Source organism: Sebastes fasciatus, chromosome 7, assembly GCF_043250625.1.
Source record: "Sebastes fasciatus isolate fSebFas1 chromosome 7, fSebFas1.pri, whole genome shotgun sequence".
In the NCBI taxonomy this organism is placed as follows: domain Eukaryota; kingdom Metazoa; phylum Chordata; class Actinopteri; order Perciformes; family Sebastidae; genus Sebastes; species Sebastes fasciatus.
The window spans coordinates 23,211,552-23,239,515 of NC_133801.1; the positions used below are offsets into that span (position 1 = coordinate 23,211,552).

The window sequence follows — 27,964 nt, forward strand, 5'->3', positions numbered from 1 at the left end:
ATTACAACACAAATCTGAACAGAGAGGCTTTTTGCACAGCATGTGTGCATGGACAGAGATCTACCAAAAACTTGAAGTAACATATGAGTCACCCAGCTTTATAAAGTATGTCATACAGAATCACGTAATCACACTACCTTGGAGGAAGCAAAACATAGTTTTGTGTAACCCTTAGTTCAGACTGTTGGAGTCAGGACTATCTACAAGGTCCTCATCTCCAGACACCCAGAGTCTCCTCACCATGTGTGAGGGACTGAGGCTTTTCAAAATACCAAACAGATGACAATGAACAACTCATACATTTCTTCAGGTCCAATACAATTTTTCCACAACAGTTTCCTCCCTTTTAAATCATGAAATCAACATCACTTACAAAATAAAAACATCTATCTACATGCATCAATGACCTCTGTCTCCCGCTGCCTGGGAGGCTGTGTAAAGAAAAAGAGACTTACCAAAATGGGTGAGAGCTGACAGCAGATTCAGGGCAGGCACATTGAGCCTTGGCTTGCCGTGACTAACTACACTCTCTAGACAGTGTAAGGTAGTAAAAACCTCTGGAATGACAAAAAAGAGGAAACCCCAAAATGCACTTAATGTTTAAGTAAGTCATAAAAGCATAAATCAAATAATTTCAACTCAATTAAAGGGATAAATGGTCAAATCAAACATTCAAATTGTGAGGGAGCTGAAACTCATCCTCCTTACTAAGCTGGAAAAAGACACACACACGCCAATTGATTGTGTTAAGTTACACAAAACGGACTAATACAGGACTTTCAGGTTTTTATGTTGTGCTTTTATTTTGGGGAACTCCTCTGAGAACTCTCTCTCGGCCTACTTCCGGGGGAGTGTTTTCAGGGAGCACACCTGAAACTTCAGCCACAGGTCTCCAGCTGATTTCACTTAGCTTGTTAGGCTGAACCAAGTGCCAGGGAAGACAGAGGGGAGTGGGGTTTGTTTGTTTGTTTGTTTGTTAAATTGGCTTTCGTTTGATATTTCTTCCATTTATCGTGCATATTATTTAATCTGTATTATGTAATATTCATTTGTATGATGTATATGTAAATATGAATGTTATATTATACATTAAGTTAGTCATTAAGCTGGCTTTTGTCCTGGTTGAAAGAATCCATCACCTCAAAACCTCACTTAAGCCATTATTTCATTTCTCCAGTTCAGCATAGTAACGGAACACGTTCTATGCTGAATTATACAGATGTTGTGTAAAATTTCCATTTGAAATAATGATGAAGACATAAAGCCATCAAGTTACAGCATGGAAGTGATCCGTTTTCAATGAGGCACAACAATAAGCAGATACATATGATGTCAGACTTTGAAAAAGGAAAACGTTCATTAAAGCTTTAAAGGTTCTTACTGGGAATAATGGTATCGAAAGGGTTGAATCGGATGCCAGAACTGGTTCAGTAAACATTGGGCGGTCCTGTCGTGGAATCTGCTTCTTCAGAAAGAGAGCAATATCTCACCACTTCACATTTGCATGATCACACAACTGATACTGGATTTTTGAGGCCTATATACCCAAACTGATATTCGAGAATCAAAAGATATGATAACGATATATCTCCAGTTCGTTTTTTTTAAAGAATTGTGACCAAGACATGTGCTGTGCAGGACATTTTACAATTGAAAAATATAATTGTCAGTGCTCTCTGGTGGACATACTATGTAATGGCGACACTGTTTCTCAATTACCTCATATTTATCTTTGGAATTTCTGTACTTATCAGCCAACATATACCGTCCACTGACACTTAAATATTTGCAATAAGCTAATATCGACCGACAGTAAGGGGCTGATGGATTTTTTTAGCGGTAATTAGTTTGTATTTGTAATTTGGTGATTAGGAATATAAGATACTAGAACAACATTTTAATAGTTGTGCATGAACAAAATGAGTCTACAGTAACATCCATTGTAACTCCTTTGTTGAAGACGCTACTTTGAGTTGTCAAATGAGTTTTGGCACACAGGTGGATTGTGGGTTTAAAAGGGTAATGGTTCGTGGCCTTGTGAACGCTGTTCCTCGACGAGCAGCTTCAACCCTTCCAATACTAACAGGATTTGGATGGTTAGTGAGAATGGAATTAGCTAATCAAGGAGAACATGTCTTCCCAAAGCCTCATCTAATCACCGTCTTTATGTTGTGCAAAATGGGATCCAATTGAATGGTAGCCCAGTTTGCCTGTGATTCAGGGAATTCCGAATTCAAGGAATCTGTTTCAAAGCATTTAATCCGGAAACTGAGATGCTAAAGCTATATTGGGAGATGATATGTTTGCCAGCAAACCGATTTTAGTATTAGAAAGGTCAAATGAGCAGAAAAACTACCTTTAAAAAACTCTGTTTGATATTTAAGAAACTAAAGGTAAGCCTTAAATGCTGTTTATGCTCAACAACATTATTGCATCTTCCTGAATGTTATCCATGTGAATCTATCCATCTATCCGGTCTTGAGATTGATTATTTCTGAAATGAATTATGAAGGTGAACTGCTGACTGAATTAAGTCATATTTTATTTATATTTTATCAACCTGTCCTTTATTCTTACAAAGCAAAGGGAATATGAAGCATTATATTCACTGATTGAAGGGTTCTGTGGTTTATAACGAGGCTGTAAGCATATAGAGAGTTTGATTCAATTGAAATGTATTGTCATTATACTTGTGTACAATAAAACTCAAGCTGTGTCCCAGTTTCATATCTTCAAATGAGTTCTAAGCAGGTTTTGAATGTGTTGTGTTCATGCTGAAAAGGTGACAGGATTAAGTGTACTCAAAAAATTATACCATTATAAAAAATGCATTCATTTTGAGTGTGCTTTTGATAGACATTATTATGCCTCACAACGCAATGCACAAAAGAAACGGAGCTCGCTGCTGCAAACAATGTAAATATATTGCAACTCCAGAAAGAACTTGGAGAACAAACAGTGGCATTTCAAGGTTGAAGTCTGAATAATGTCGATTGGTACATTATTGCATTATTTCCTGTATAAAACAGTAAAATATGATGATGTCTTGTATACTAACTGCAAAAACAGTAGTATATATAATGAACAGTTAGTGTGTATTATGGAACTGTGACACAGCAATAGTCTTGTCATTCCAAAATAATAAAGTATATGGCATTTGTAGAAATTATAAATAGTATTTACTGGAATGCTTCTGAAAATGCAATAAACATACAGTACAAATATTAATTTAAATAAAGAACTTTTTTGTATTAGATCTCTTGAATTTTGCCATTGTTTTTCTAATTTTCACTCTATAATTTCAGAGCTGCTTAAAATTACCTGTTGTGTCCAAAAAAATCAGTCTGTGTAAAATAATCTGTTAAGTGTCAGCTCAATTTTAAATAACATTAATACCAATAATTATCAATTTATGATGAATAAAGGTGCATTGTTTTTGAGTTAACTTTACAGCAGATGTTAGGAACTTGGCGTTCAAAAGGACAGACAGGTCAACATTCAACACAGCGTATAAAATAATTAAAAAGAAAAACTATAAAAAGAACATATTAAAATCCACAAAGGGCCATAAATACAAAAGATAAGCTAAAAAATAATATAACGTGAAGTGCTAAAGGTTTGCAAATCAGAGGGCAAATAACCAAAAAAATATAAAAATACAAAAATACCATAATAAATAATTACAAAAAGTACCATAAACTAAAAACTTAATTAACCTGTGGTAAATTAGTTAGTGCAGACATGAAGGGTATGGTTACATACAGTATTTAGATACATAGGCAGAGCACTGCCAAACGCACATTATTTAGGGACGTGTCTGTTTATTCATTTTTTTTAATTTTTTATTTGTATGTCATATATTCTCACCATCATCTCAACTCTAAAACCTCTCCTGTTGTCACATAAGCTGAATGAAAAGGGCTTAGGGGCCTGATGGGATTAGTTTAAGCCATTAGGAGTAGTTAATGGTCTTTCCTGGTGTTGTTAAGTAACGCTGACTAATTGACCAAGGGGCAGCAGACAGCTGACAGCGGCTCACAGCAGAGGTGAACTGAAGTCAGTGTTTAGGGTCTACAGAGGGACGACAAACGGGATTCATTCTCCTGTTACTGTGGCTGATATTTAGATATAAGAAGGGATATATTACAAGTCTTTTTCTCCTGATTGTGTTGGCTGATAAACAGGCTGGAGGAGCTGGATGTTACTCACTGGATAATAAACCCTGAAATATCAGGAAGTTGAGATTTTACATTCACCTCTCTTCATCACACAGGTAAGAAACATATTTAAAGAATATATGCTGATGCCAACGAGGGAAAGTAAATGGGTCAAATGTCTTGCTTAAAATCTCCCCTGCAGATTACTTTCTACCTTTTTCACATGCATAGAAAGTTGTTTAGTCTTTGAAACTTTAAAAAGTTCTATTGTCTTCAAGCAAGAAGGACATCTGATGTGTCTTCTTCTCTATCATATTATGTTCAATATGCAACAATTTATCAATTCATGACTATTTACATTGGTTTTGGAACTGTTTTAGGGCTGCAAGCAACAATTATTTTTATTAACATTTAATCATTTATCTACCAAATTATCTTTCAAATCGTTTGCTCTATAAAAAGTAAGAAAATAGTGAAAATCACAGATTAGGTGAAGTCTTCAAATGTCTCGTTTTGTCAAACCAACAGCCTAAAACCCAAAGATATTTAGTGTCACTCATATAAGAGTCAGAAAATATTAATATTTGAGAATCTGGAACCAGTAGAGTTTAACAATCTTTGCTTAAAAAAATACTAAGACATTTATAAGAATTGTTTTTGATTCATTTTCTAATCAATTAATTGCTGCAGCTTTAAATTCTTTAGGAAGTATTGAGGTGTAAAACTCAATCTGTTGGCAATTTGGTGTTTGTTAAATATGAATTGTTAACTTCTGACACCTGAAAACTAGTGAGAATGGAATAAAAGGCATCAATATATCTCGTTTTCAGATTTAATTTATGTGTAATGGAGTGCGTTTTGAGTACTCTCAGATGACACAGCGAGCTGTCTCTGATGCCCCATTCACTCTCTTGGCACTCCTAACAAACAGCTCCTTTATTAGATTAAGAGATTTCTGTGGCACGCTGACATGGACGAAATGTGTAACCTCGAGCTAATCTTTAAGTCTTTATGAGAAAGGAGGGATCAGGCTATTGGATTGCTAGAGAGGTTAAAGGGGCACTGACACAAATGGCAGGATGGAGGTGTAAACTCTCAAACAGGAAAGAGATCTGCACAATCTTTATGTATCTCTGTGTTTGACTTGTGTACAGTAAGACTTACTCAAACTTTGTCTTGCTACTGCACCAAGTCAAACATTAAAGGGATAGTTTGGGTGTTTTGAAGTGGGGTTGTATGAGGTACTTCTCCATAGTCAGTGTATTATCTACAGTAGATGACGGTCGGCACGCCCCCAGTTTGGAGAAACAGACAGGAGTTACCGCACGAAAGCAAAGCAATGTACTGCTGTGGACGGGGCCGGCAGCAAAAAGTATTTTAGCCACCTAAAAGAAAGGCACATCTAAAAAAAAAAAACTTCACTTAAACTGATATTGATTTTTTGGGGTGGGTCTTTCTTTTAGATGGCTAAATTATGTTTTGCTGCCGGCCCCGTCCACAGCAGTCCATTGCTTTTCTTCCATGCCGGTACGCCTGTCTGTTTCTCCAAACTGGAGGCGTGCCGACCCTCATCTACTGTAGGTAATACACTGACTATAAGAGCTTCATACAACCCCACTTAAACAAAAACACCTATCCCTTTAAGTTAGAGCGATACACGACACATTAAATCATATAGCCTCGTCTCTCTCTAGTTTATATTCAACACAGATATACTGCATATCTCAGTGCTCACTAACCGCATTACTAATCATGTGTCCTTGGAAGGGATGGATCCTAAATTAATTAAATGGACAGGCACACCGGGTTCCTCAATTGGATTACTGTCTGTAATGCAATCTAACAAGATACAATCATTTGCATGTAGTTTGCTAAGCAAATTGCCTGAAAAGTATATTAAATATTTTACATTTTGTATTCTTAATAAATGTTTATGTAGTGGTATTCTTAAAAAAAAACAAAAGAAAAAAAACAAGCTGCAAGACATGTGTTTATAATTTTGTGAATTGTTACTGATTCATGCTGTTTGTGTCTCGACTAAGGCTGATCCCTACAATCTGGAAAGAGAAGAAATCAAAAACAGTCTGAATTTGGTGCTTGGCTGCTCTGTTAGCTTTCTCCGGAACAAGAAAAGCTCCATCTTGCCGGTGAACTTAGCCACACGTTACTTCCGACCAGTGTGACCAGTGGGCCTTCAACCAGCCTCATTTATGCCGAGAACAAACCCACTGATTCAAGTTCATCGAGCTCCAAAACACTCCACAATCTGGTATGACCAACTATACTCTCAGTTACATTAAAACACTTTATCACTGTTTCTACTGTTTTGTTTAAGATGCAAAGGTGAAAGGTACCGGTCCTTGCCGGTGTAGTTAGTTATTGTTGTCTGGCCCTCAGTTTGTGTCAAAATCGGCACTCTTTCTCGGAGTCATAACTTTGTGAACACACAGACGTGATAAACATCTTTTCGATTCAGTGGGACGTCCATAAATGTACTTGGAATTAATAGGAAGAAAAAGCTCCTATAATGACTTCAGAACTCGCCTGAAATTCATCATGTTTTTAAGTTTTCATCAGTATCAAAGTAATCTAGTGATAGTTGTCTGTACATTCATGGGTGCAGTGCAAACAGGAGCTGCTGATAGCTAATCGGGCGTACTTGTAATGGTGCCGGTTAAAGCAGAGCTCTAGATTAAACCATCCAGCCCGCTCAGGAACTGACAGCACAACGTTCTCCTATATCTCAGCAGTCTGCCTCCTATGTGCAGAGCCTGGTTCATCAACATCTTCACATGCATCCGCACACTCACCAGCATGCCTTCACTCCCATCCTGCACCAATCCTTGATCATCCAACCTGCTCCAATGGTAACTCAGGACAGTAACGTAAGGAGATGTGTCACTACACTGTGTTGTTAACATCTACTTAGTAGTGATTTTATTCACAACCAATTCCCACCTGAAGCTGCTTCTGACCTGAATGTTATTCTATCGCCATTCAGCCACCAAGAATAATGTCAAGTTGTTACCTTTCTTTTCTTACGCTATAGTTCAACATGCACCTTCCCAGAGCAGCAACGAGGCCCTCTTTTGCTCCGGTCACTGCCTTTCACAGAGCAACACAGAAGCCCTTCAGGTCAACAGTAAGTCCAACAAGCATCAACAAAACTGGCATGTCAGTACAGCTAAACATGAAACTATACTGTTGTGCTTCTGTATCCCTTTTTTAAAAGTCTCAATTATGATTGATATGATTATTTTGATTTTAAGAAAATTTAGTGAATCACCAGTAAAAGTTTGTTGCAAAATGTTTTCATACATTTTTTTCAGAAACGAGGGAAATGGGGCGCACTGCATGTCTGCATTGCATGGAAGATATATTACCACGAACAACTGAAGGTATAATATATCTAAATGCATCCAAATTTTAGTCACATAAAATAATAAATTCAGAGTATTTTTTCAAATTTTGAGGCATTTTGGATTGGGGGATTATTTTTTGTTATTTTTTAGTTATCTATATAAAAAGAAGCCATAATGTGTAAAAGATATATTTAAATTGATTGTTTTTTTTATTTTTTATTTAACTATTTGTCTTATTAACAGCTACAAAGGGTTTAGACATGTCTTTGGGTTGACAGACAACATTTACAAACTCAATTTTAAGGAGCTAAACATATGATGCATATACAGTATATACCATATTATTACACATTGTTGGAGTTCATAAGTCCAGAAAACTCTAGTGTCTTTTAATTGAGACATGTTGTCATTGTGACTTGTATCTATCCGAAACTAATTGTGTGCTTTACAAACTGTATTTAACAGAAAATGCAGCAAAAACCCAACAGTCTCCATCAAGAACTGACACCTGAGCATCTTGCTACTTGTCAACCTGACAGAGTGCAACACAAGGAATCAGACCAGCCCTCCTGCATAAACCCAAATATCGGTGAGTTTAAAGCCAGCAATGTAAGTCAGCGTCAGTAAAATATGTGTCATATTATTACAGTAAAGCTGATCTGCTTCTCATTTTTTCAGACTCTCCGTATGGACACTCTGCATATGGAAACACTGGTGACAGGAGAGGTTATCCCTCTGACCTTTTCACGTCTTCACCAGCATCTTGCCACAGCCTCACTGCCAAGAGGGAGAAACTGGAACAGCCCCCGAACCTGCACTTCAGAGACAAACTTGATGAAAAAGAGAAACACGGGGTGCAACAAGTTGAAACAACAAAGGATTTATCTCTTAGAGACAAATCTTGGGATCCAACGACGACTCCTGAACCTGACGTCAGACGCGGCGGCTCACTTGACAGGAAGAGGCACCTCGAGTGCGACGGCTCCTTCAAAGTGAAGAGGGTGAAGCTGGACGTTGTCGTAGACGACACCTCTAAGACTTTGCACACTGATCCATCTCTGTTCAGTACAACTCACACACATCCATCTTCACGCGCCATGCTAGTGCAACATATAAGGGATTTGTCTGTCGTGTATCCTAACAGCAGTAGATGTAATGTTACCAGAGCTCCTGGGACACTCATCTCTTATCCAGGAGCTGAAATGCATCCCTACCAAACTGCTTCTTGGGAGCCAATGTGGGATCTCCACTCCAGACAAAACCTCCTACAAGACTATTCATTGAATACCTGCATAGCGATCAGGATACCTCTCGCAGCACAGAGGCAAAAAGAGGCTTTTCGTGGTTTCTTTACGCCACCTCTTTATTTCCCTCTTGCTTTGAGGCAGCAGGAGACAGTTTACCTTAGAGGGAGGGAGTTTCTACACTCGCGTCAGGAGAACTGTCATCTCCACCATCCTGGCTCTTTGGCAACGTCCTACATGGGGCTGTGAGTCTCTGACATGACAGAAAAGGAAAGCAGCTACGGCAATGACAACAATCACTCATTCACAGCATGTACGATAAGTTCATTCTGGTCTGTGCATTAATTCAAAGGAGCTCCACACTGTCTGAGATATAGGAAACAAACAGTGAGAGTGGGATGCTTTTGATTAATGTCTCAAGTAATAAAATATACTTTGCACTAGAACAGCTTTAATTAGATTACTTGGAAGGATTTTGGCAACTGTATTGTTATTAAATATGTTAAGATGCATGTGCTTGCTCATTTTTTGACTTGGTCAGGTGACATCAATGCTCATGTTCCTTAAAATGTAACGCAGCTGGTTGAGAGTTGATGGGGTCATTACTACCTTACAAGATTAAAGGGGAACTACGCCCATTTTCATTGTCTATGGAGCAGTTCCACATACCTTATGACATCACATGTTTGAGTTTTAGCGCTCTAGTTTTTGGATTTAGGAGAGAGTTGTTCATGTTTAATAATATTTTTTTGGACTGTCTTAGACTATAGGAATAACATGTATGAATTTTGACAATGGGCGTAGTTCATGCTAACATTTGCTAATTATCACTAAACACAATGACCGATGGGAAAGTCATTAGTTTTGCAGGGTATTTGGTCATAAACCAAAGTATTGGACACATTCAATTGTTGACCTGATGATGGTGCTAGATGAAGTCAGGACAAACTATATCTCATCTGGATCAACCGACCAATCAGCATTGGCTTCCCTACAGAAAGTCTGACTAAGAAAGTTTATAAAAACAAAACAAGAAGAGCTTAACTTTAGTCTCAAAAATGTATTCAAAATTTGCAACAATAAAATTAAGTGACATTCCAAGGCTACAATAATAAAAAAATAATGTCTTCTGAAATCCTCTGTCGAACAACATCATGGTAATATCACAGACAATGGAACACGGTGTGTAAAGAACACGTAAAGAACAACAAGGAAGAAGAAGAAGAAGAAGAAGAAGAAGAACGAGCTTTGTAGTGCTTTTAACTCCTCTCATTCATGTAAGCTTGTCAGAAATATTAACAGGATTAGCAGGAAATCCCATAGGCGGGAGACGTCACAAAGCCAAGCTGAGGCATTAGAGTTAATAAAAGCTGCTATAATGCAAGCGTGGTCTTCAAAACCAGTGCGGGGATAACCATCTCAACGTAACAACACTAGAAACACTGACGAGAAAGCTTCGGCTAGCCGGTCTCCACTGGCAGCTCCACGGCAAAATATACTACAAGAGGAAAACCAGTTTCACTGCATGACAACTACAAGAGCAAATATGACGGTGCGGTGCAGCGTGCAGGAAGAATCACACCACGTCCATGCCCAGGCCCCTCGCGACCTCCGTCAGGGCCTGGACCGCTCCAGATGTTCCACTGCCGTCACAGTCCTCCTGAGATAATCCTCCAGGCTCCTCCTCAATGTGAGGGATGGTGCTCATGACACAGTAGACGGGAGAGTCACTGCCTCTGGGGCTGGGCTGGGACGAGACGTCCTCGCCTCCAGAGAGCTCTGAGGAGTACGAGGAGGAGGAGCTGGAGGAGGGCGAGGAGGATCCCGCAGGAGAGCTCCGGCCGCTCTCCGGCGTGACCGCGGCCCTCTTGTTGCGGACGCTGGTTCTCTGACTTTTCCGAAGGCTCTGCGGCTTTTTGGCCATGTTCTTCATGATCTCCTTCGTCACTTCCACAGTCTCAAAGCGCACCATGTTTACTTTTAGGAAGCCGTCGACGTCCTTCCTGTATCTGTGAAGAAAGATTTTATTATTTCAGTCTTTACTTATGATAACTTGAATTTAGTACTGTCAAAGTTAACGCCATAATAACGTATTAAGTAAATATATTTTTACACCACGAATTTATTTAATGCATTAACATAACTTTTGATTTTTAGGTTGTAGCTGGCTCAGTTTTAAGGCTAGAGTGAAGATACTGGTATCATATGAAACTAAATAAACCTAAGGAATCCATTGGTACCAATCTATTATACTATACTAGTTGTACTAGCTTGTCGCCGAGGAGGCTAAATAACGCTCCAAACTTACGCTAACTGTTTGCAAGGAAAAACTGGCATGGCCATTTTCAAAGGGGTCCCTTGACTTCTGACCTCCAGATATGTGAATGAAAATGGGTTCTATGGGTACCCACGAGTCTCCCCTTTACAGACATGCCCACTTTATGATAATCACATGCAGTTTGGGGCAAGTCATAGTCAAGTCAGCACTCTGACACACTGACAGCTGTTGTTGCTTGTTGGGCTTGAGTTTGTAATGTTATGATTTGAGCATATTTTGTATGCTTAATGCAGTACCTGTGAGGGTTTCTGGACAATATTTGTCATTGTTTTGTGTTGTTAATTGATTTCCAATTATAAATATATACATACATTTGCATAAAGCAAGCATATTTGCCCATTCCCATGTTGATGAGAGTATTAAATACTTGACAAATCTCCCTTTAAGGTACATTTTGAACAGCTAAAAAATGTGTGATTAATTTGCAATTAATCGCTATTAAATATTTTAATCGATTGGCTGTTGTGACTTACCTAAAGCGGGAATGTCCAGAGGGCCACTTCAGCTCATGCTTCTTGCGAAGGTGAAGTGTGAGAGTGTAACACCAGGAGAAGACCTTATCACAGATATGGCATTTATATTTAGACATCCCCCCGACCTGTTGGTAAATATGATGTAATGATGTTAACAGCAAAGCATTATTAACTGTGAACAAGATGACAGCAGGTTGATGATCTAACGAACCTCGTGCACTCTCTTGAAGTGGTGGCTCATGGTTGGAAATGTGTGACAGGAATAATCACAACCCTGCACTGTACAGTGATACACAGCGCCCTCATTGTGAACCTCTGTGTGCTTTTGCAGATCGGGCTGGTTCTTAAATCTGTAAAGAAAAAAATACCGTACACAGAAATAAAAATGAAAAACAGATTCAAGTTTACGGACTTTAAATACAACTTTACACAAAGGTTGTGTTCTAATTACGTTATGATTACTAACAATATTTATATTTTGTAACATATTAAAAAGTGCCATGGACTTTCTGCAAATCAGGGTAGTTAAACATATACCAGAGAGACATAAATATACAGGAGAATTATACAAAATGTTGAATTAATTAGTCAGTGAAAGGTTTTTCCATTTTTGGTAATCCAATGAAACGGTAACGATGAGGAGACTCCTTCATAAAGGCCATGTTTTGGTAGTTTTAAGGTACATTTTTCATTTGTTTCTATCTGGAGCAGATATTAAAAGGGGCTATGTGGACTGAAAATGAACAGTAGAAGGATCAAAAGAGCAGGTAATATTCTGGGACAAATTGTCAAACACAAACAGAGAGTTATGGGAAACAACGTGTTGTCCATCTCTTCTATTTTCTATCTTCCAAGTTTTTCCTTCTGTATAGTGTTTTGTAACTCCTGTTTTAAAAAGTGCTATACAAATAAAATGCTACATAAATAAAGTAAACTACACACTTACTTACAAATAGGTAATAAATGATAGCCTTTATGATATAGTAGTTTAAAGATGTTTTATTGAAATAGCTGAAACTTGATATCGCTAAAATCCCATGAAGACACACCTTATAGGTGGGTGTAAGCGACCCCCGATTTTTGCCAAAGTACATTTGTTGTCAACTGGACAAATCTAAATCAGCTGTTTTGAAGGTCTACCTCTTGTCGCAGAAGTCACATGGGAAGGGCCGTTCATCACAGTGGCGGAACCTGATGTGGATCTTCAGAGCTGCCAAAGTGGTGCAGGTCATGTCACAGAACGGACACTTCACCTGATTCACTGGGAGTAAAAGAAAAAGTAAGAGTTAAATGACAATGACAATATGATTTTGATGAGCCTCTAAATGGACTGGACTGTGTCACAAACTGCCTTACTGAAAAAACTTTTTTCATGTAAACAATGTTTCAACAATTTTAAGATGAGACTTGTAGAAAATGATTACCATGCTGACGAACGTGATCCCTCAAAAGCCTCTCGCTGGAAAAAGCCTTGCCACAATGTTCACATACCAGCGACTCTGCCCAAATAAGGTAAATGCACAGAAGTCAGCATTCAAGTAATACATTTAGCACCATCAGCATCCTAGAAAAATGAAGTGTCCTACTTACCTACTGGCTCGGCCTGTCTGTGTAGGTGGTCGAACAACTTTGTGTTGCTGGAGAACATGCTGCCACATGTGGGACAGGCGACGAGTCTCTCCTGAGTGTGACTCCGCATGTGTTCTCTCAAACGGTATTTGATTTTGAAGAAAGCGTCGCAGCCTGTAATAGAAAAAAAAAGTATAGATGAGGTTAGACATAAAGTTAGGTATACCAGGAACATCTCTTTGACCTCCTCTTACTCAGTCATACCTGCCCAGTGGCAGAAGAGAGCCTGTAGTTGTTGTGGGAGAGTCTGTGGCTCAGCACTTTCAACGTGATTGTCCACATGTCGGTAGAACCACTCAGGATTGTTAAATGTACTCTATATAAAGACAAAAAAAAACAATTCTATAATAATGGTGCTATCAATCATTTGATTTCTAAATTAATAATATCAATTAAAAAATACCTACATCACAGTGCTCCCACTGGCAAACGTATCCGTCTGATCCTTCAGGAACCAGGTTGTTGCTGTGTAAGCCTTGGTTGCAGCTGGGCAGATCGGGACGGGACTTAAGCAGCTGTGACCCGACAAACTTGAGTTTACCGTGGTAGTTGTGGAAGTAAGCGTGCACCTCCAGCTCCGCAGGGCTACCCATGGATAGAAATACACATCCTTTCCAGAGACAAGCATACTCCTCTAAACAAAGAGAGGGAAGGAGTGATTATTGTAATGAAGAAAGGACAGTTATTATGACTGAATAGGGCTAGGCAATTAACTGAACATTTAACCGACCTAATATACAGTAGAGTGCTCATTAAAAGGGTTATGAACCACTAGGGCTGACCGAATGCTTCGAAATAATTAATCGTTGCGGCTCTAAACGATACTGTTTGTTTCCAAGGTACAATGTTGAGAACAGGGAAACCATTCTGCAATTGACAATCATGTCTATACTTGACTGTGGATATATCCTATACACACAAACACACTGCTCATTCCACTTAAAAACAACTTTGTCTAGTTTACAACTGTGCCCCACTTTTCATTATAGGAGATAAATATTGTGCTCATCATCAGGGCTGTGTATTGGCAAGAATCTGACGAGGTGATACGTATCACGATGCCGGGGTTACTATTCAATATATTGTGATATTTTGCGATACTGTAAGCAAGGTGATATATTGTGGGGTTTTTTATATCTTATTTTAGGAAAACTGTCGTAGTATAATGAAGACACCACCATAAGCATAAAATCTGAGTAAATTTGTTTTTCCTTTTGTATGCAGTCAGAACAATGGGATCTGCGTTTGCCTTTATAACAGTCCCTGAAACATCCAACATCATAGCACTACTTTGAGAGGGCACATAAACTGAGAGGGCGCATCTCTTTGCAACAGAAATAAAGTATTACAGTGTCTCTGAGAATCGATACAGTGTCACAAAACATTATATCCCAATATTCGATATTTCTGATATTTTCTCACACCCCTAGTCATCATTGGACCAACAACAGGAGGACTACACATTAAATGTCTCTTACTAAAGGTGCCCCCGTGTGTCACATCTCAATCAATCTAAAACTACAGATCACAGATGAGATCCCATGATTGACGAAATCTTGATACTGCACAGGCATGGGAACTTCTCGAGATGTCTGTGATTGTTTCTGATGTCTCTCCAGTGTACTTATTTATTCTACTGTGCTAAGGTCTCTTTTTCAAAACAGATCTGGATTTCAAATTAGATGTCCTGACCCTACATGAAGGTTAGAATGACTGAACTAGTGATGTGTCGGTCGCTCAAAGAGCCGGCTCTTTTAAGTGAACGGTAAGAGCCGGCTCCCGTCCGAGAGACGTTTTTTTTTCTTTTTTTTTTCTTTTTTTTTTCTTTAATTAATTCGAGGCAGAATGATAGGACGATCTTCTCCGCGCCACGGGCACTCCATGCACTGACTGTGACTGAATGTTGTGTTAATGACGTCCGTGCGATCAATCAGGTGATGACAGACAAGTATCATACCATCGAGCAGGGAGGGGCGGAGGACGGTCTACAGGTACAGAGCAGGAGGGAGAGGAGGAGAGAAAGAGAGAGGAGTGCGGTGCGCCAATAGCAGACAAGATTAGTGACAGTCGGAAACAAAGCAGCATGTAAAATTATGATATTCTGGAAACTATAAGATTTAGTATAATTATATTGAATAATTTAAGTGATATGTGCACACATACTAATCATAGGTCAAAACAGCGCTAAATTTGTCTGATTTATAAAAGGCAGAAGTGGTAAAACGAAGAGCCGTTTGGGAGCCGAAAGAGCCGGCTCTCCTTGGTGAGCTGAGGCCAAATGATCTGGCTCACTAAAAAGAGCCGGTACTCCCATCACTACACTGAACTCCTTCTGAGCTCCTTCAGCAACAGGCTGCTCCACCCAAAGTGTGTGAAGAAGCGCTATCACAGGTCCTTCCTTCCTGTAGCTGTCAGACTCCACAACCAGCACTGCTCCCAGTAGACCACTTACACTTACACATCAAAACACTGACAACAACCTGATATTTTCAGGTGGAATTTCATTCATTCATTCATCACTGTGCAATATCATTTTCCACTTGTGCAATTTTGTTAATAGTCCATTATTGTCAATACTGTATATACTGCTCCTATTGGTATACTTCCTTCTATTTAAATAGTTCATATTTTGTTACACTTTGTTTAGCTCTTTTTTACTGTGTTAGCTGATGCATGTTGTTTGTTGCACTATCCCCTTTGCTGCTGTACACTGCAAACTCCCCCACTGCAGGACTAATAAAGGAATATCTGATCTAATCTTATCTTAACTGTCACATAGACTTCAGCCAGGTTCTACATCTCCTACACCCTACAGGTGACATAACCTAACTCATTGTGTGTTTGTCCTGTATCCTCCTCACTCACCCAGCTCCTCCAGGGCATCGTTGTCTCCCAGGTAATCCTTTAAATGCACCGACATATGGTCGCTCAGCTCCTCCATGGTGTGGCCCTTGTAGTTGCATGAAGCCCACTCACACACCACCTCGAAGTTGTCCAGTCTCTTGGTCGTCATCATGATGATGGAGATGATCACTGTGTGCTCAGCTGCTGCACACAAACACCGAAACAACCGACCTAAAACAGTGAAACCCACGACAGACATGTAAACAGAGAGGAAACGCATGGAGGTGGGTAGATAATGTAAAGCAGGCTGACTAACTTTATGTTATAAGCATGTTTTAATGACGCTAGCTCAGGTTAGCTGAGAGGTGTTAATCTGAAGGTTACACTCAACACTAACACATTTACAATCCTCTTTATGTCAGACTGTGACGACACCAGTCACTACCTAACATAACAGCTGATTATTTATATTGTTTAACATGTTAAAGATGCTTCTTACGAGGTATGAATGTGTTTTGCTCCAGCAGCTCTTCTTATCTCAGCTAGTTCTGCTTCCCTCCTCTGGGCTTGTCTGCTGTTGTTTATTTCCGGTCAGGGCCGGAAGTTGGTTTTCTTCGTCTGTTATTTAAAAACCAGTAGAAGAAGAATAATACTGCCTATTATTAAGATTCAAGAGTTTTATTTGCCATTTGCACCTATAAGTACATTATACATCCTTATTGTTGATATTGTACTTTAGTAGTGCAAATTCCATAAGTTTACAGCAAATTAAATGACCAAAACCCATTTATATGCAGTGTATTGGAGCATTTAGGGGTTGTTTATAAATCCAGCCTAAGGTATCAACCATTAAACTTAGTATGTTTTGAAATGCAGCATCATGTTGTTAAGAGCAAGCTGTTTACAGATAAATGCATTCAGTATCATGCAATAGTTTAGTCATGTGGTTGGGTTAAACACTGAATATTATCATAATGCCAGTCAGATGGTTGAAATAAATTGTGTTTCTTTAACTGTCTCACCTTTGTTGTTTGATTATGATTCAAGATCAAGATTCAATAGTTTTATTTTCCATTTGCACCTATACGTACATTGGTATTCTGAGTTCACACCGAGTCAGCTTTAAGAAAAGAAAAAAAGGTAGAAAAAGGCACAAGGTAATTACAGTACAAAATAAGTAGCACATTCAACTCAACACAATAAATAAATAAATTATTACATTTATATAATTTTATAATTTTGGAAAAAGTTACTCCTTATATACACAACTCTCCATTTTGAGTGCCGAAACAAAGAAACAACTTTAATATGAACACAAGGACTTTTTACATTTTTATAATCTTACTTTATTTAGGCTAGTTAATATTTCATGTTTTTTTTTGTGTTTAAAGGGTTTCTATTGCATTCATATTATTATGTCCCAAAATTGTGGATGTATCATGGGATGACCTGATTCATTCTATTAATTCAATCATTTGTTTAACACTGGTGTTCTGATGTGTTATATTTTCTTTTCATGTAGAAAACATCATCCAACCTTCCTTGATTGCCACTAATAAATTGTTGGAACAGTTGAATCCCTGTGTTATCATGAACAACTCAGAGATGTTTTGTGAGCCAACATCACCGCTATCACTGCAGTTTTTCATGTGTAGTTTAATAATCACTGCAGTTTTTTCATGTGTAGCCTAGTTAATAATTCAGACAGCAACCCTGACCATGTATGTTGCACTCTCACAAATTTCCCATGTTGTATGAACAGGTTTCTGTTGGCAAGTGTTCAGATGTCCATGACATCAGCAGAGGAAGAGAGAGAATTACATATCCCATCCAGCCTGGACACACCTTCAAGAACTGGATGTTAAAGAGGAGGAAATCTAAGCTTCTTTTCTAAGCCTACAGCGACCTCACTTTCTATCCAGTTTAAATGATGCTATGAGATTGTGCAATAGATCTTATCCACTAGAGGTCATAATTTGCTGACTATCAGCACCACACTATGCCATGCCTTGCCTGTTCAAGAAATACAATATTTTCACGAGGGTGCATGTCTCCTGATGTGCAGTCGATACAATTCAAATTAAGTCACACAATGTTGTACAGTGATATCAACAGTGCAGATTGTAATTGCCCATTTATGTTGTGGTGCACATTTCATTCAAATGTGAATTTGGGTGTCAAAGAACGGTCTGGTGCAAACCCTCAAACTATGATGCTGCGGTTACTTGGCTGAACATTTAGTCTGCATACACATTTTATGGCTAGGGCCTTGTTTGTGACAGTAACTGGCAGTTACTGCTTCAACGTGGACACTCATATACTGTAGTATATTTCATATAGTGAAACAAGTGTATGAAATCTCAATTCTACCCTTTCAACACAATATAATAAGCTATGTAGGTGAGACTGTTGCCAGCCAGACAAGTCTGTTAAGAGGGGACAGAGCTTTGAAAGCTCCCGTGCCATCGCTGATCTGTTATTCAATATTTCATGCTGCTCTGCAAACATAAGGGCCCATAACAACTGAATTATTCATGCAGGTTTATGTCAGGATGACTGATTCACAGGAAAATGACCACAAGCATCTAAGAGCCTGCTAGTGAAGGAACTGAAAAATTATTGTTTCCATTTTCCATTTGAATTTTGAATCTTTTGTTTTATGACAAGGACATTTTGCATCTCTTCATTATTTAATCCCTGAACTGTAAGAAACATGAAGAGAACAATTTATCAATAACATTTCATATTAAGGAAAACACCCTTTAAATTGTACTATATGTTGGCTCGGTTTTGAGGATTGAAACATCTGCAGGGCACAACATGCCATCTCTATAAAAAACCTTAACATACTGTGCCCTCTAGGAGTGCTGTGGGAATATAATCCAGACCTAGAAAGGCCTGTTTTTTTAATGCTAGGTTAGGTTAATTTTGTAATCTCTGCAATACAGCCAATATCTCCTGCAACATTACTGTGCAATTAATTTAATGCCTCAATATTTTTCTAATTATTTAGAAAAATATATAGAATATATTTTGATGAGTTAAAAACTCTTAATCACTGTAGCATTCAAAAGCTGCTGCATCAAATGCAAACAGAATGTAAAATACAATTATTAATTAAAAAATTATTCACATTTAAAAAAAAATTTGCAACAAGTATGCAACTTAAAATCAATATGTGAGATTATGGGTGTGAATATTGTTATTAAATTTACAAAACACATTAAAGAAACATTAATGCCTAACACAAAGGGTACAATAAGTACAACACCACATGATTCTGTATCGTCATTTTAATCAGAGTTCATTCGGAACAAGCTGAGAGTACAAGCACAACATCACAACATGTCTGCAGCGGTATGACGTTGTCATATCATCATTTCACTCTGGTCTGAAGCCACACGCAGTCCAAACCAGACAGCACATACGATGAGATATAGCACCAGGGTGATGGAGTGCACAGCAGCACGTCTAGTGGTTGGGTCAGACTTGATGCTAGCAGGCAGCAGGCTGTAGAGGTCATACACAAAAAACTCTCTCACTCACACTCACACTGAAGCTAAAACTGGAAGCAGACTCACGGTGGGTAGTGCTCGACTGGGCTCTCACACACTGCAGCCATGTTGGCCGCTAAGGGTTTTAGTAAAAAACACCTCATGTCATGCTCACAATGAACAGATGTGATTTGCGCATTTTTTCAGACAGGCAGCATTTTAAAGAGCTGAAGTTCAAGTCCTGGCCCATTCCTTGTCCTTCAGCACCTGGAGAGATCAGCCTATTCAGAGTGACATTTTTTGAGTAAATACAATACGTTCTCCTTTTTCAGGCCTATATGCATACTTTTTTTTCTTTTTCTTATTTAGCACAATTACAGCGTCACAGCTCAGATTAGAAGATGGAGTACAATATTGAGTCATCATAAGAACTGCCGTATTCCCATTAAATTGAAGGAGTGGATCTTCATTTATGTTGCAAGAAATGTGTTTGTGGGTGAAACCATATTGCTGGTGTGTTTAGTTCATAGCTTTAACAGCCACTAGACCATGATTTGACTTAGTGTGTGTACTTTTGTTTTTCGGTGTGACCAGAATCTATTACTACACATGCATTATATTTGCCCCTACACATTTATCTTTAATGTCTCAATTTACAAGCTAAAATGTGACTGTGACATATAGTCTGCTAAAATGTTGCTACTCAACCAAAAACGGGGTCCTGCATGCAAGCTGTGGCAATTATATTACAGTTCATTTGGTTTCTTAGCAACCAAACTGATAAAACCAGATATCATCCAGAACAATGAAATGAAAACCAGGACCATACAGCGGAGGCACTGTAACTAGGAAACGCAACCGTAAAACAGATTTTGCACTTTCACAAAACCTCTTATGTGATACAGTCTCGGAGAAAAAGCATCTCCTTGACATTTTATACAATCATTTTCATATTGATCTCAATTGTCATCCATTCAGATAAAGGTAAAAATGCCCTTTCATACACATACTACATGTGTATCGATGGCTCTTTTTTATAGTTCGATGCCCAACAGAACTCATATAAACAATGTGCAAATGATGTGCAAATGATGTGCTGAATAATATAAAGCGGTTCTGTGCACCAAAATACAGGGAATTACACACTTTCATACATTTACACCCACACGCACACACTCGCACATTTTACAGTGAAATTATTTGCATTATTCTAAAAGCTCAACATCAGTGCCCATTCAAAGGTGAACAATATATGACAGGACAGCAAAAACAACAGGTAAGGAAATAAACCAAATGGAAGAAATTGGCCTAATTCATCAAGTCGCCTTTGATTTTTTTACTTTTACTGTTTCGCTTCAGCCAGTCTGTTGCTGATCTCTTTGCTCTTCTTTGTGACAACTCCATCTGATTTGGGTTCTGGGGTGCCCAAAGATGGTTTCTTCTTGGCTGACTGGGAACTAGCAATCTGCTTCTCTTTTGATTTTTTCACCATCTTCCCTGTTGTTGTTGTTGGTGTCTTTTTTGGTTTGGTGCGAGACACTGGTTTATCCACCTGAAAGAGAAGAGAGGGGAAAAATACTGAGATTCAAGACAAAAATAGTCAATTAAACTTAAACTGATGTTAAAGAAATAACTAGATATATTGGGAAATGCACTTAGTCACTTTAGAGTTAGACGAGAAGATTGATACTATTCCTATGAAGCTACAGCCAGCAGCCGATTAGCTTAGCTTAGCAGAAAAGACTGGAAATGGGAAAACAGCTAGCTTGGTTCTATCCAAAAATCGATGGGGGGGTTATGTGCCAGACTAGTTCTTGGCCGGGCAAGACTGGTAGCAGAGAGTGGTATCGATCCTCTCATCTTGGCAAGAAAGCAAATAAGTGCATTTCCCAAAATGTCAAACTATTCCTTTAAACGACTGCTTAAATAAAGGAGACTCTAAATCATGTCAAGGTCCTATTTTAGCATGCAATACGTTACCTTGTTTTATCCTTTTACTTAATATAATGGCAGGCAAATGACACCATATGTTATAGGTGATATTTGCATAATGTGGTTAGTGCAATGAAGATAAAAGAAAAAAGAAACTCAGCACAAAAGGTGTATTTGTGCCTCTCCTTTTATAGAACAGTGGTTCGTGCAGTTTTCCATTAAAGTTTTAAAGAAACCATAACAAACAACGTTAATGGTTTATATTAGTATACATGTATGATGTTAGTCTTACGCCTTAAAGAAGGAATATTTTAGTAACATTCAACCATTAGTAGTGGTGGCTAAACCTAGATGTTTAAGGAAGCAGGCGTGTGACTGGAGGATCGCTGGTTCAAATTCCCATACCAACCGGGAAAATTAAGCAAGGCACGCAGCTTCTCTCTGCTCTTGTGGAGTTGCCACAGCAGTAAAAGACTGAAGCTCCCAGATGTTCAATTTTTATAAATGAGTTGGTGTACAGCAATAAAAGTTGCAAACATGCTCAACTTTTGCTGAATAAATACACCTTAAAAACTTGTATATTGTAAGAGATGACAAATGTTGACATTAAAAATGAAGGGCTCTATTTCTGTGAATAAAAGGGTTGTGGTGCAAAGGGTATGGCAAATATGTTGTGTAAATTTTGTTGCCACAGACACATTAGTCAAGGTGGAATATATTGACATTGGGTGTGGTAGGAGATTGCGTAATTCATGGCCAAATAATACATTAAAAGCAGTGTACTCTACACCTTGGTGTTTTCCACAATAGTCCAAATTAGATTTAAAACATTTACAAAATTTCAGCACACATTCTTGTTGCTGTGGACCTTGAAGAATAAAGTTAAATCTTCATGGCTGCAAACTGCTACTATTCAAATCAGACATTAAAAGCCAAAAGGATAACATCATCTGCAAACAAGTTGATACCACTTGCCACTGCCATCGGCACACACCATGCTTCTGCCTCTCTTCCCACTTGTATGCAGTGAAATTGATGGTGAGCCAATTGTGTGCAGACATGTGAAAACTGAAACTGAAAAATACCATTTTGCACCATACATTGTCACCAAAATAGAGCCCTAAACAGCGAAGATCTGTTTAAATGTATACTAATCACATGTGAAGAGGTTTTTTGTCTTATTGGCCTCCACTGATGCAATAAATCCATCTCTTTTGTTTTGATTCTTATCTGTTACTTGGAAATACCATTTAAGCTTCTTTGTTTCTTCCATTTAATAATGAATCCACCCTCTTGCATAAACCCACAGAATTTACATGGTCATTATTTTTAAACTACTAAACTGCGTAAAAGGTGGTGGGTGGTGCAGGCTGAGAGGTGGGCAAACAGTGAAGATGTGGCTGATAGTTTTTTGCAGGGTTGCATCTGGCAGCTGGGTGATACATGTGACTGTGGCTCGTACTGGCCACGGCACATACTTTGTGTGTGTGTGTGTGTGCATGTGTGTATGTGTGTACAGTATGCACGTTTGCGTCTGATCAATTTGAGGTCAGCCTCCATGCCTTCTAGAAGAAACTGAGAACACACCTGACTACAGCAGGTTTAGAACAGAGCTGCTCTCAGTCTCTGAGATGTCCTACGAGAATGAGAGAGGGAGTGGCCATATGAACACACTACTATAGACACATTATTAACCAGTTGTTGTCTGAGCTGTCGATAACATGCAGGCAGATACCAATCTGTGATAAGATTATCTTCAAATAAAGAGATGACGTCACTTGCTGCTATAATCCAAAAATGTGATATTAATGTAAATGTCAAACTGATGCAATAAATATTTTCTGTTGTGGTATGTTATTGTTTGTTCAGTTAAAAATGTACACAGACTGGCTATTTAAACATTTCACTGGCTGATTTATATGCAGGATGGAATAATATAACAATAACATATTTTGTCATTTAAAATGTCTTAAAATTTAAGCCATTTTGTTGGTGTTTAATAAGTCTGAGAACCGGCCCATCAGGTCACAGTGTGACTTGGATGGCGTGTAAAAAATAAAATAACATTTACGCAGCAGCACTTCCAGTGAGTAACAACTCAAGCTCAAAACAAAGTAAAACAGTGTGTTAATCCCAAAGTACTAAAACCTATGGTATAGCAGGGCTGATAAAGCTTTAGACATGACTATAACTCAATGTACTTAAAGGAAACTCTTGTAATAGTAAATGGTGGTAAACTAACATCAGTGGATCTGTGTGTGGGCATGCTCTCACCTTGGCAGCGTCCTTGCCCGGCTCATTGTACAGGCTGCGTATCCTCCTGCGATCCGTCAGCTTGTTGTCAGTGGGGTGAGCCTTCACCTGCTCCCCCTTGTATGTGGCACTGTAGCTGGTTTCCAGACTGGTCTCCTCCACTGGGGGTTTATACTGAGATGGAGCTTTAATGGGCTTCACTGGTTTCACATCCTTATACGCCTTGAACTCAGTCCTGAGAACAATGGGAAAAAGCAAACAGAGAGGTTTTTACGGCTGCAACTCATGATTATTTTCCATTATCGATTAATCTGACAATTATTTTCCAGATTAATTGAATATCTTTTGGCTTTGGCCTGTAATTTTCTTGATTAAAGATGAAAAAGAAAAGCATCAAACCCTTACATTGGGGACGCTGGAACCAGAGAATGTTAAGTTAAGGATTAATCGATTATCAAAGTTGCTGATCAATTTTTGGTCAAAACTGATTAACTGATCGTTTCAACACTAAAAGGTTTAATGCAACTGAAATTGTTGAAAATGAACGTTGCATGGTTTCCATACTGCCTTGCAGCAACTTAGTCCCAATTGACTGGTCATGCTAACGAAATAGCTAGTGTGTTAATTAATTGATTTTTAAAAATAAAATGTTTAGGAGGAGCTTTGCTAGGTATGGATTATGAATGCATATTGGCCAGCTCTCATGTTAAATGGCAAGTAGCCAACACATCACCTCGAGCAGTTTAATACACACTGTTGTCCATTTAGAAATGTGGCAGGACTAAATTTGATTGGTCTATAAGAGACTTTTATATGTGATTATACTGTCTCATGTTGATAATAAGTCAGCACCAGGCTGTGTGCATATCACAGTATCATATTTGACTATTCATCTCTCCATATTGGCTAACTGTTATTCTTTAGCATTGATGTCAAAATTTGATCTTTAGATGTACTTTCTAAGTTCTGTAATACCTGACATGGCAACATGTATTGTTTTACAGAGTGGACTTGTGTACTCTTTAAAAAGCTCAAATGGAGGCTCACGGACCTTTAAACACACCTGTTATGGATAATAAGGAGTTTTCTATTGTATTTAGAAACTATAGAGATAAATTCAATGCTCCACTTCAGGAAATAGTATGCATTTTTATAAAATCAGCAACTAGATATTAAGAGATTATTCTTGTTGCTGGATACTGAAATGATTATTAATGCTCCACTGTTTTATCTCTAATAACTGGTATTGCAGTGTATACTGAATTGTGTATTTTCTTATTATTTGCTGAAATCAACGCTAGTTTCTATTCAGCGATTAAGAAAATATTTCATCGGCAAATTTCAAACAGGTAAGCCTGTTTTAATCAACAGAAAGTCTGAGGAACAAGGTTTTACATTATCAATGTTTCTTTGTTTATTCTTGTTGCACACGTCTTCATTTGTACAGCTGCCAATTATTAATATAGCATTTCATTAATAATGAAATCAGATTCAGTTTTGTTTTACTGCTCACAAAGGACATTGTAAACTATATGCTTTAATAAGTAGTAGCACATTCAGTTTATTGGTAGGTTCATAAGTTCATAATCATTTGGAATAAGTTTCTCTTCAGCAAAACTGAACACATAATTGAAGGCGCAGCAGCCAGCAAGCCTGCACGTCTTGTTAACTTGCATGCATCATACATCCCTAATTCAATTCAGAGGAAACCACGTTATAGACACATGATTACATTCAGACCCTTTTACTGGCCGTGCCCATTCATGGGCTCTACTGCATTGATTTGGTAGTACTCTTAGGGAGGGAACGAATCAATAATGCAACCTTTATCTGTGGCAATATCAGTTTTCTTTGGGAAATCACTGGAGATTGTAACAAGAGGCCATGCAATAACAAATATCCCTTGATGATCTCTAAATATTTTATAGCAGTGGACATAGCAGTGTGGCATATACAGAGGCCACATCTGTATGCTTTCAGAAATGCTGTGTATACTTGTATGCTGCACTGTAAATAAATGACTCAGTTGTATCTAAAGTCACAGAAAAACAAAAGGGGCTAGCATGCAATATTCATTTTAAGGTGGTAACTACATGGATCCAAAAATTAATAATTGAAGAAAGTAGAGCTGCAACGACTAATCAATTAGTTGTCAACTAAATTAATCGCCAATCATTTTGATAATCGATTAATCGGTTTGAGTATTTTTTTTAAGAAAAACAAATTTCTCTGATTACAGCTTCTTAAATGTGAATATTTTCTGGTTTCTTTACTCCTCTATGACAGTAAACTGAATATCTTTGAGTTGTGCAAAAGTGGACATAGAAGTGTGGCATACAGAGGCCACATCTGTATGCTTTCAGAAATGCTGTGTAACTGGGGATAGTTGTATGCTGCACTGTAAATAAATGACTCAGTTGTATATCTAAAGTCACAGAAAAGCAACAGGGGCTTAGCATGTTATATTAATTTTAAGGTGGTAACTAGATGGATCCAAAAAAATTAAGTATGCATAATAAAAGAGAGTAGAGCTGCAACGATTAATCAATTACTTGTCAACTCAATTAATTATTTTGATAATCGATTAAATTTCTCTGATTTCAGCTTCTTAAATGTGAATGTTTTCTGGTTTCTTTACTCCTCTATGATAGTAAACTGAATATCTTTTGAGTTGTGGACAAAACAAGACATTGGAGGACCTCATCTTGTCAGCTTAAGGAAACACTGATCCACATTTTTTTTTACCATTCAGAAATAAATGACTCAGTTGCATCTAAAGTCACAGAAAAGCAAAAGTAGGGCTTAGAATAAACTTATCACCCCCTCATACTCAAGTTCTTAGATTTACCTGTAGCTGCTAGAAGTCAACATAATGATGATCTCTAAATGTTTTTACCAGTAGACAGCAGTGTGGCATATACAGAGGCCACATCTGTATGCTTCCAGAAATGCTGTACTTGTATGCAGCACTGTAAATAAATGACTCAGTTGTATATCTAAAGTCTTGTATCTAAAGACTCATAGTTCAGACATACCTGTAGCTGCTAGAAGTCGACATAACCTGCTTGATCTGTCTGTTGAGAGCGTCTGCAGCTGCTCTGCCTTTCTTCTCCTCTGCAGTCACAACATCTGGAGGCATCTGCACCTCTGTCTTCTCCACAGTTTGCCTCTCTGCTGACTTCTCCCTCTTCACGCTCACCTTCTTCACCGGCTCCTTTAACTCTTTCTCCTGTGTCTTCTCCTCGATCTCGCTCTTCTCCACGCCGCTCTCGGCCTCTGCATGCTCCACTTTACATACACCTCCTCCTCCTCCTCCTGTGGTGGTGGTGGTGGGGCTAGCTTTGGGGATCCACGGGTGGTCGTGTTTCTTCGGTATAGGCCACGGCTTGTAATCCTTCTGGTACTGCGTCTCGTTGTTGAACGGCGCCGCAGAGCGCTGGTACTCGTCCCTGGGCTTGCAGCTGGGCTCGGGTCGCACTCTCCACGCCTTGAAGTCTTGACGCATGACGGACTCAGCAGAGCCATCTTTGGCCGCTGCGGCACCGGCACCGGGCGGTGCCTTACCGGGCTCCTGGTCCTGCTCTCCGGGATGCTGCGTTTCTATGGCGACGGCTCCTCCGGTTCTCTTCTGTCTGGGCTGCGGGTGAAGATGCTGATGCTGCAAGTCCGAGGCCACATCCGTGTACTTGGTGAAAACCAAAGGCACCGCGATGTCCGCTTTGTCCAGCTCGCTCCAGAAGCGGTTGATGCAGCAAGCACGCGTGATGCACGGCCATGCCATGGTGGTGATGAGAAATATACTAAAGGAGGTGCAAGGAAAAAAAAGATGCGCAGAAAAAACAACTCTAGATGAGGGATGATAAATAAATACTCACGACTCAGGAAGACTTGCTCCTCACCCTGTTATACCCTCTCAGTTTGTGTCCAGTCAGGGTTATTCCTCCTTAAAGCTTGATGTAATTCTCTAGCTGAGACTAAAGAGGAAAAGTAGATCCCCTACTCCTCCCTCTATCGCTCTCTCTCCTCCTGCAGGCTATTTTGTTCTTATACTCTCAAGTTTAAATGGACTTTTGCTGTTGGAGTTGCACGTTGCCTGTTCTGGTTGCGCATCAAAGCGACCACACCCACATCTGTGTGTGATGCTTCCTGATGATGCCTGTGAGAGGTCTGTGAGTTTGCATTGTGAACTATCACCTGAGCTCGTCACCGTCTGGACCAGCAGAGAGGGGAGGAGACGA

At 38.8% G+C, this 27,964-nt stretch overlaps 3 protein-coding genes across 4 annotated transcripts; 1 reads left to right on the top strand and 2 right to left on the bottom strand.

Moving 5' to 3' along the window:
* Positions 1-3,613: 3,613 nt before the first annotated feature.
* On the top strand, positions 3,614-9,012 carry LOC141770965 (uncharacterized). The gene is made up of 7 exons (XM_074640817.1): positions 3,614-4,273; positions 6,200-6,426; positions 6,905-7,024; positions 7,207-7,299; positions 7,487-7,555; positions 7,985-8,108; positions 8,198-9,012. Exons 3-7 carry the CDS (start codon positions 6,950-6,952, stop codon positions 9,010-9,012), a joined length of 1,176 nt encoding a protein of 391 aa, XP_074496918.1. The 5' UTR covers positions 3,614-4,273; positions 6,200-6,426; positions 6,905-6,949.
* A 796-nt stretch (positions 9,013-9,808) lies between these two features.
* On the bottom strand, positions 9,809-16,636 carry LOC141771732 (histone H4 transcription factor). The gene is made up of 10 exons (XM_074642296.1): positions 16,547-16,636; positions 16,069-16,278; positions 13,611-13,837; positions 13,408-13,519; positions 13,165-13,317; positions 12,999-13,073; positions 12,715-12,835; positions 11,786-11,924; positions 11,575-11,699; positions 9,809-10,772 (listed from the first exon to the last, which is right to left on the bottom strand). Exons 2-10 carry the CDS (start codon positions 16,217-16,219, stop codon positions 10,340-10,342), a joined length of 1,536 nt encoding a protein of 511 aa, XP_074498397.1. The 5' UTR covers positions 16,220-16,278; positions 16,547-16,636; the 3' UTR covers positions 9,809-10,339.
* Positions 16,637-19,331: 2,695 nt separating this feature from the next.
* map6b (microtubule-associated protein 6b) lies at positions 19,332-27,950 on the bottom strand. 2 transcript variants are annotated; one of them, XM_074642298.1, is made up of 4 exons: positions 26,762-27,950; positions 23,748-23,961; positions 23,061-23,109; positions 20,955-21,093 (listed from the first exon to the last, which is right to left on the bottom strand). In XM_074642298.1, the coding sequence occupies exons 1-3, from the start codon at positions 27,505-27,507 to the stop codon at positions 23,065-23,067; spliced, it is 1,005 nt and encodes a 334-aa protein (XP_074498399.1). In that variant the 5' UTR covers positions 27,508-27,950; the 3' UTR covers positions 20,955-21,093; positions 23,061-23,064. The 2 variants fall into 2 exon arrangements, with proteins under 2 accessions (XP_074498398.1, XP_074498399.1); XM_074642297.1 differs by lacking the exon at positions 23,061-23,109 and having other exon boundaries at positions 19,332-21,093; positions 26,762-27,946.
* Between the last annotated feature and the right edge of the window lie 14 nt (positions 27,951-27,964).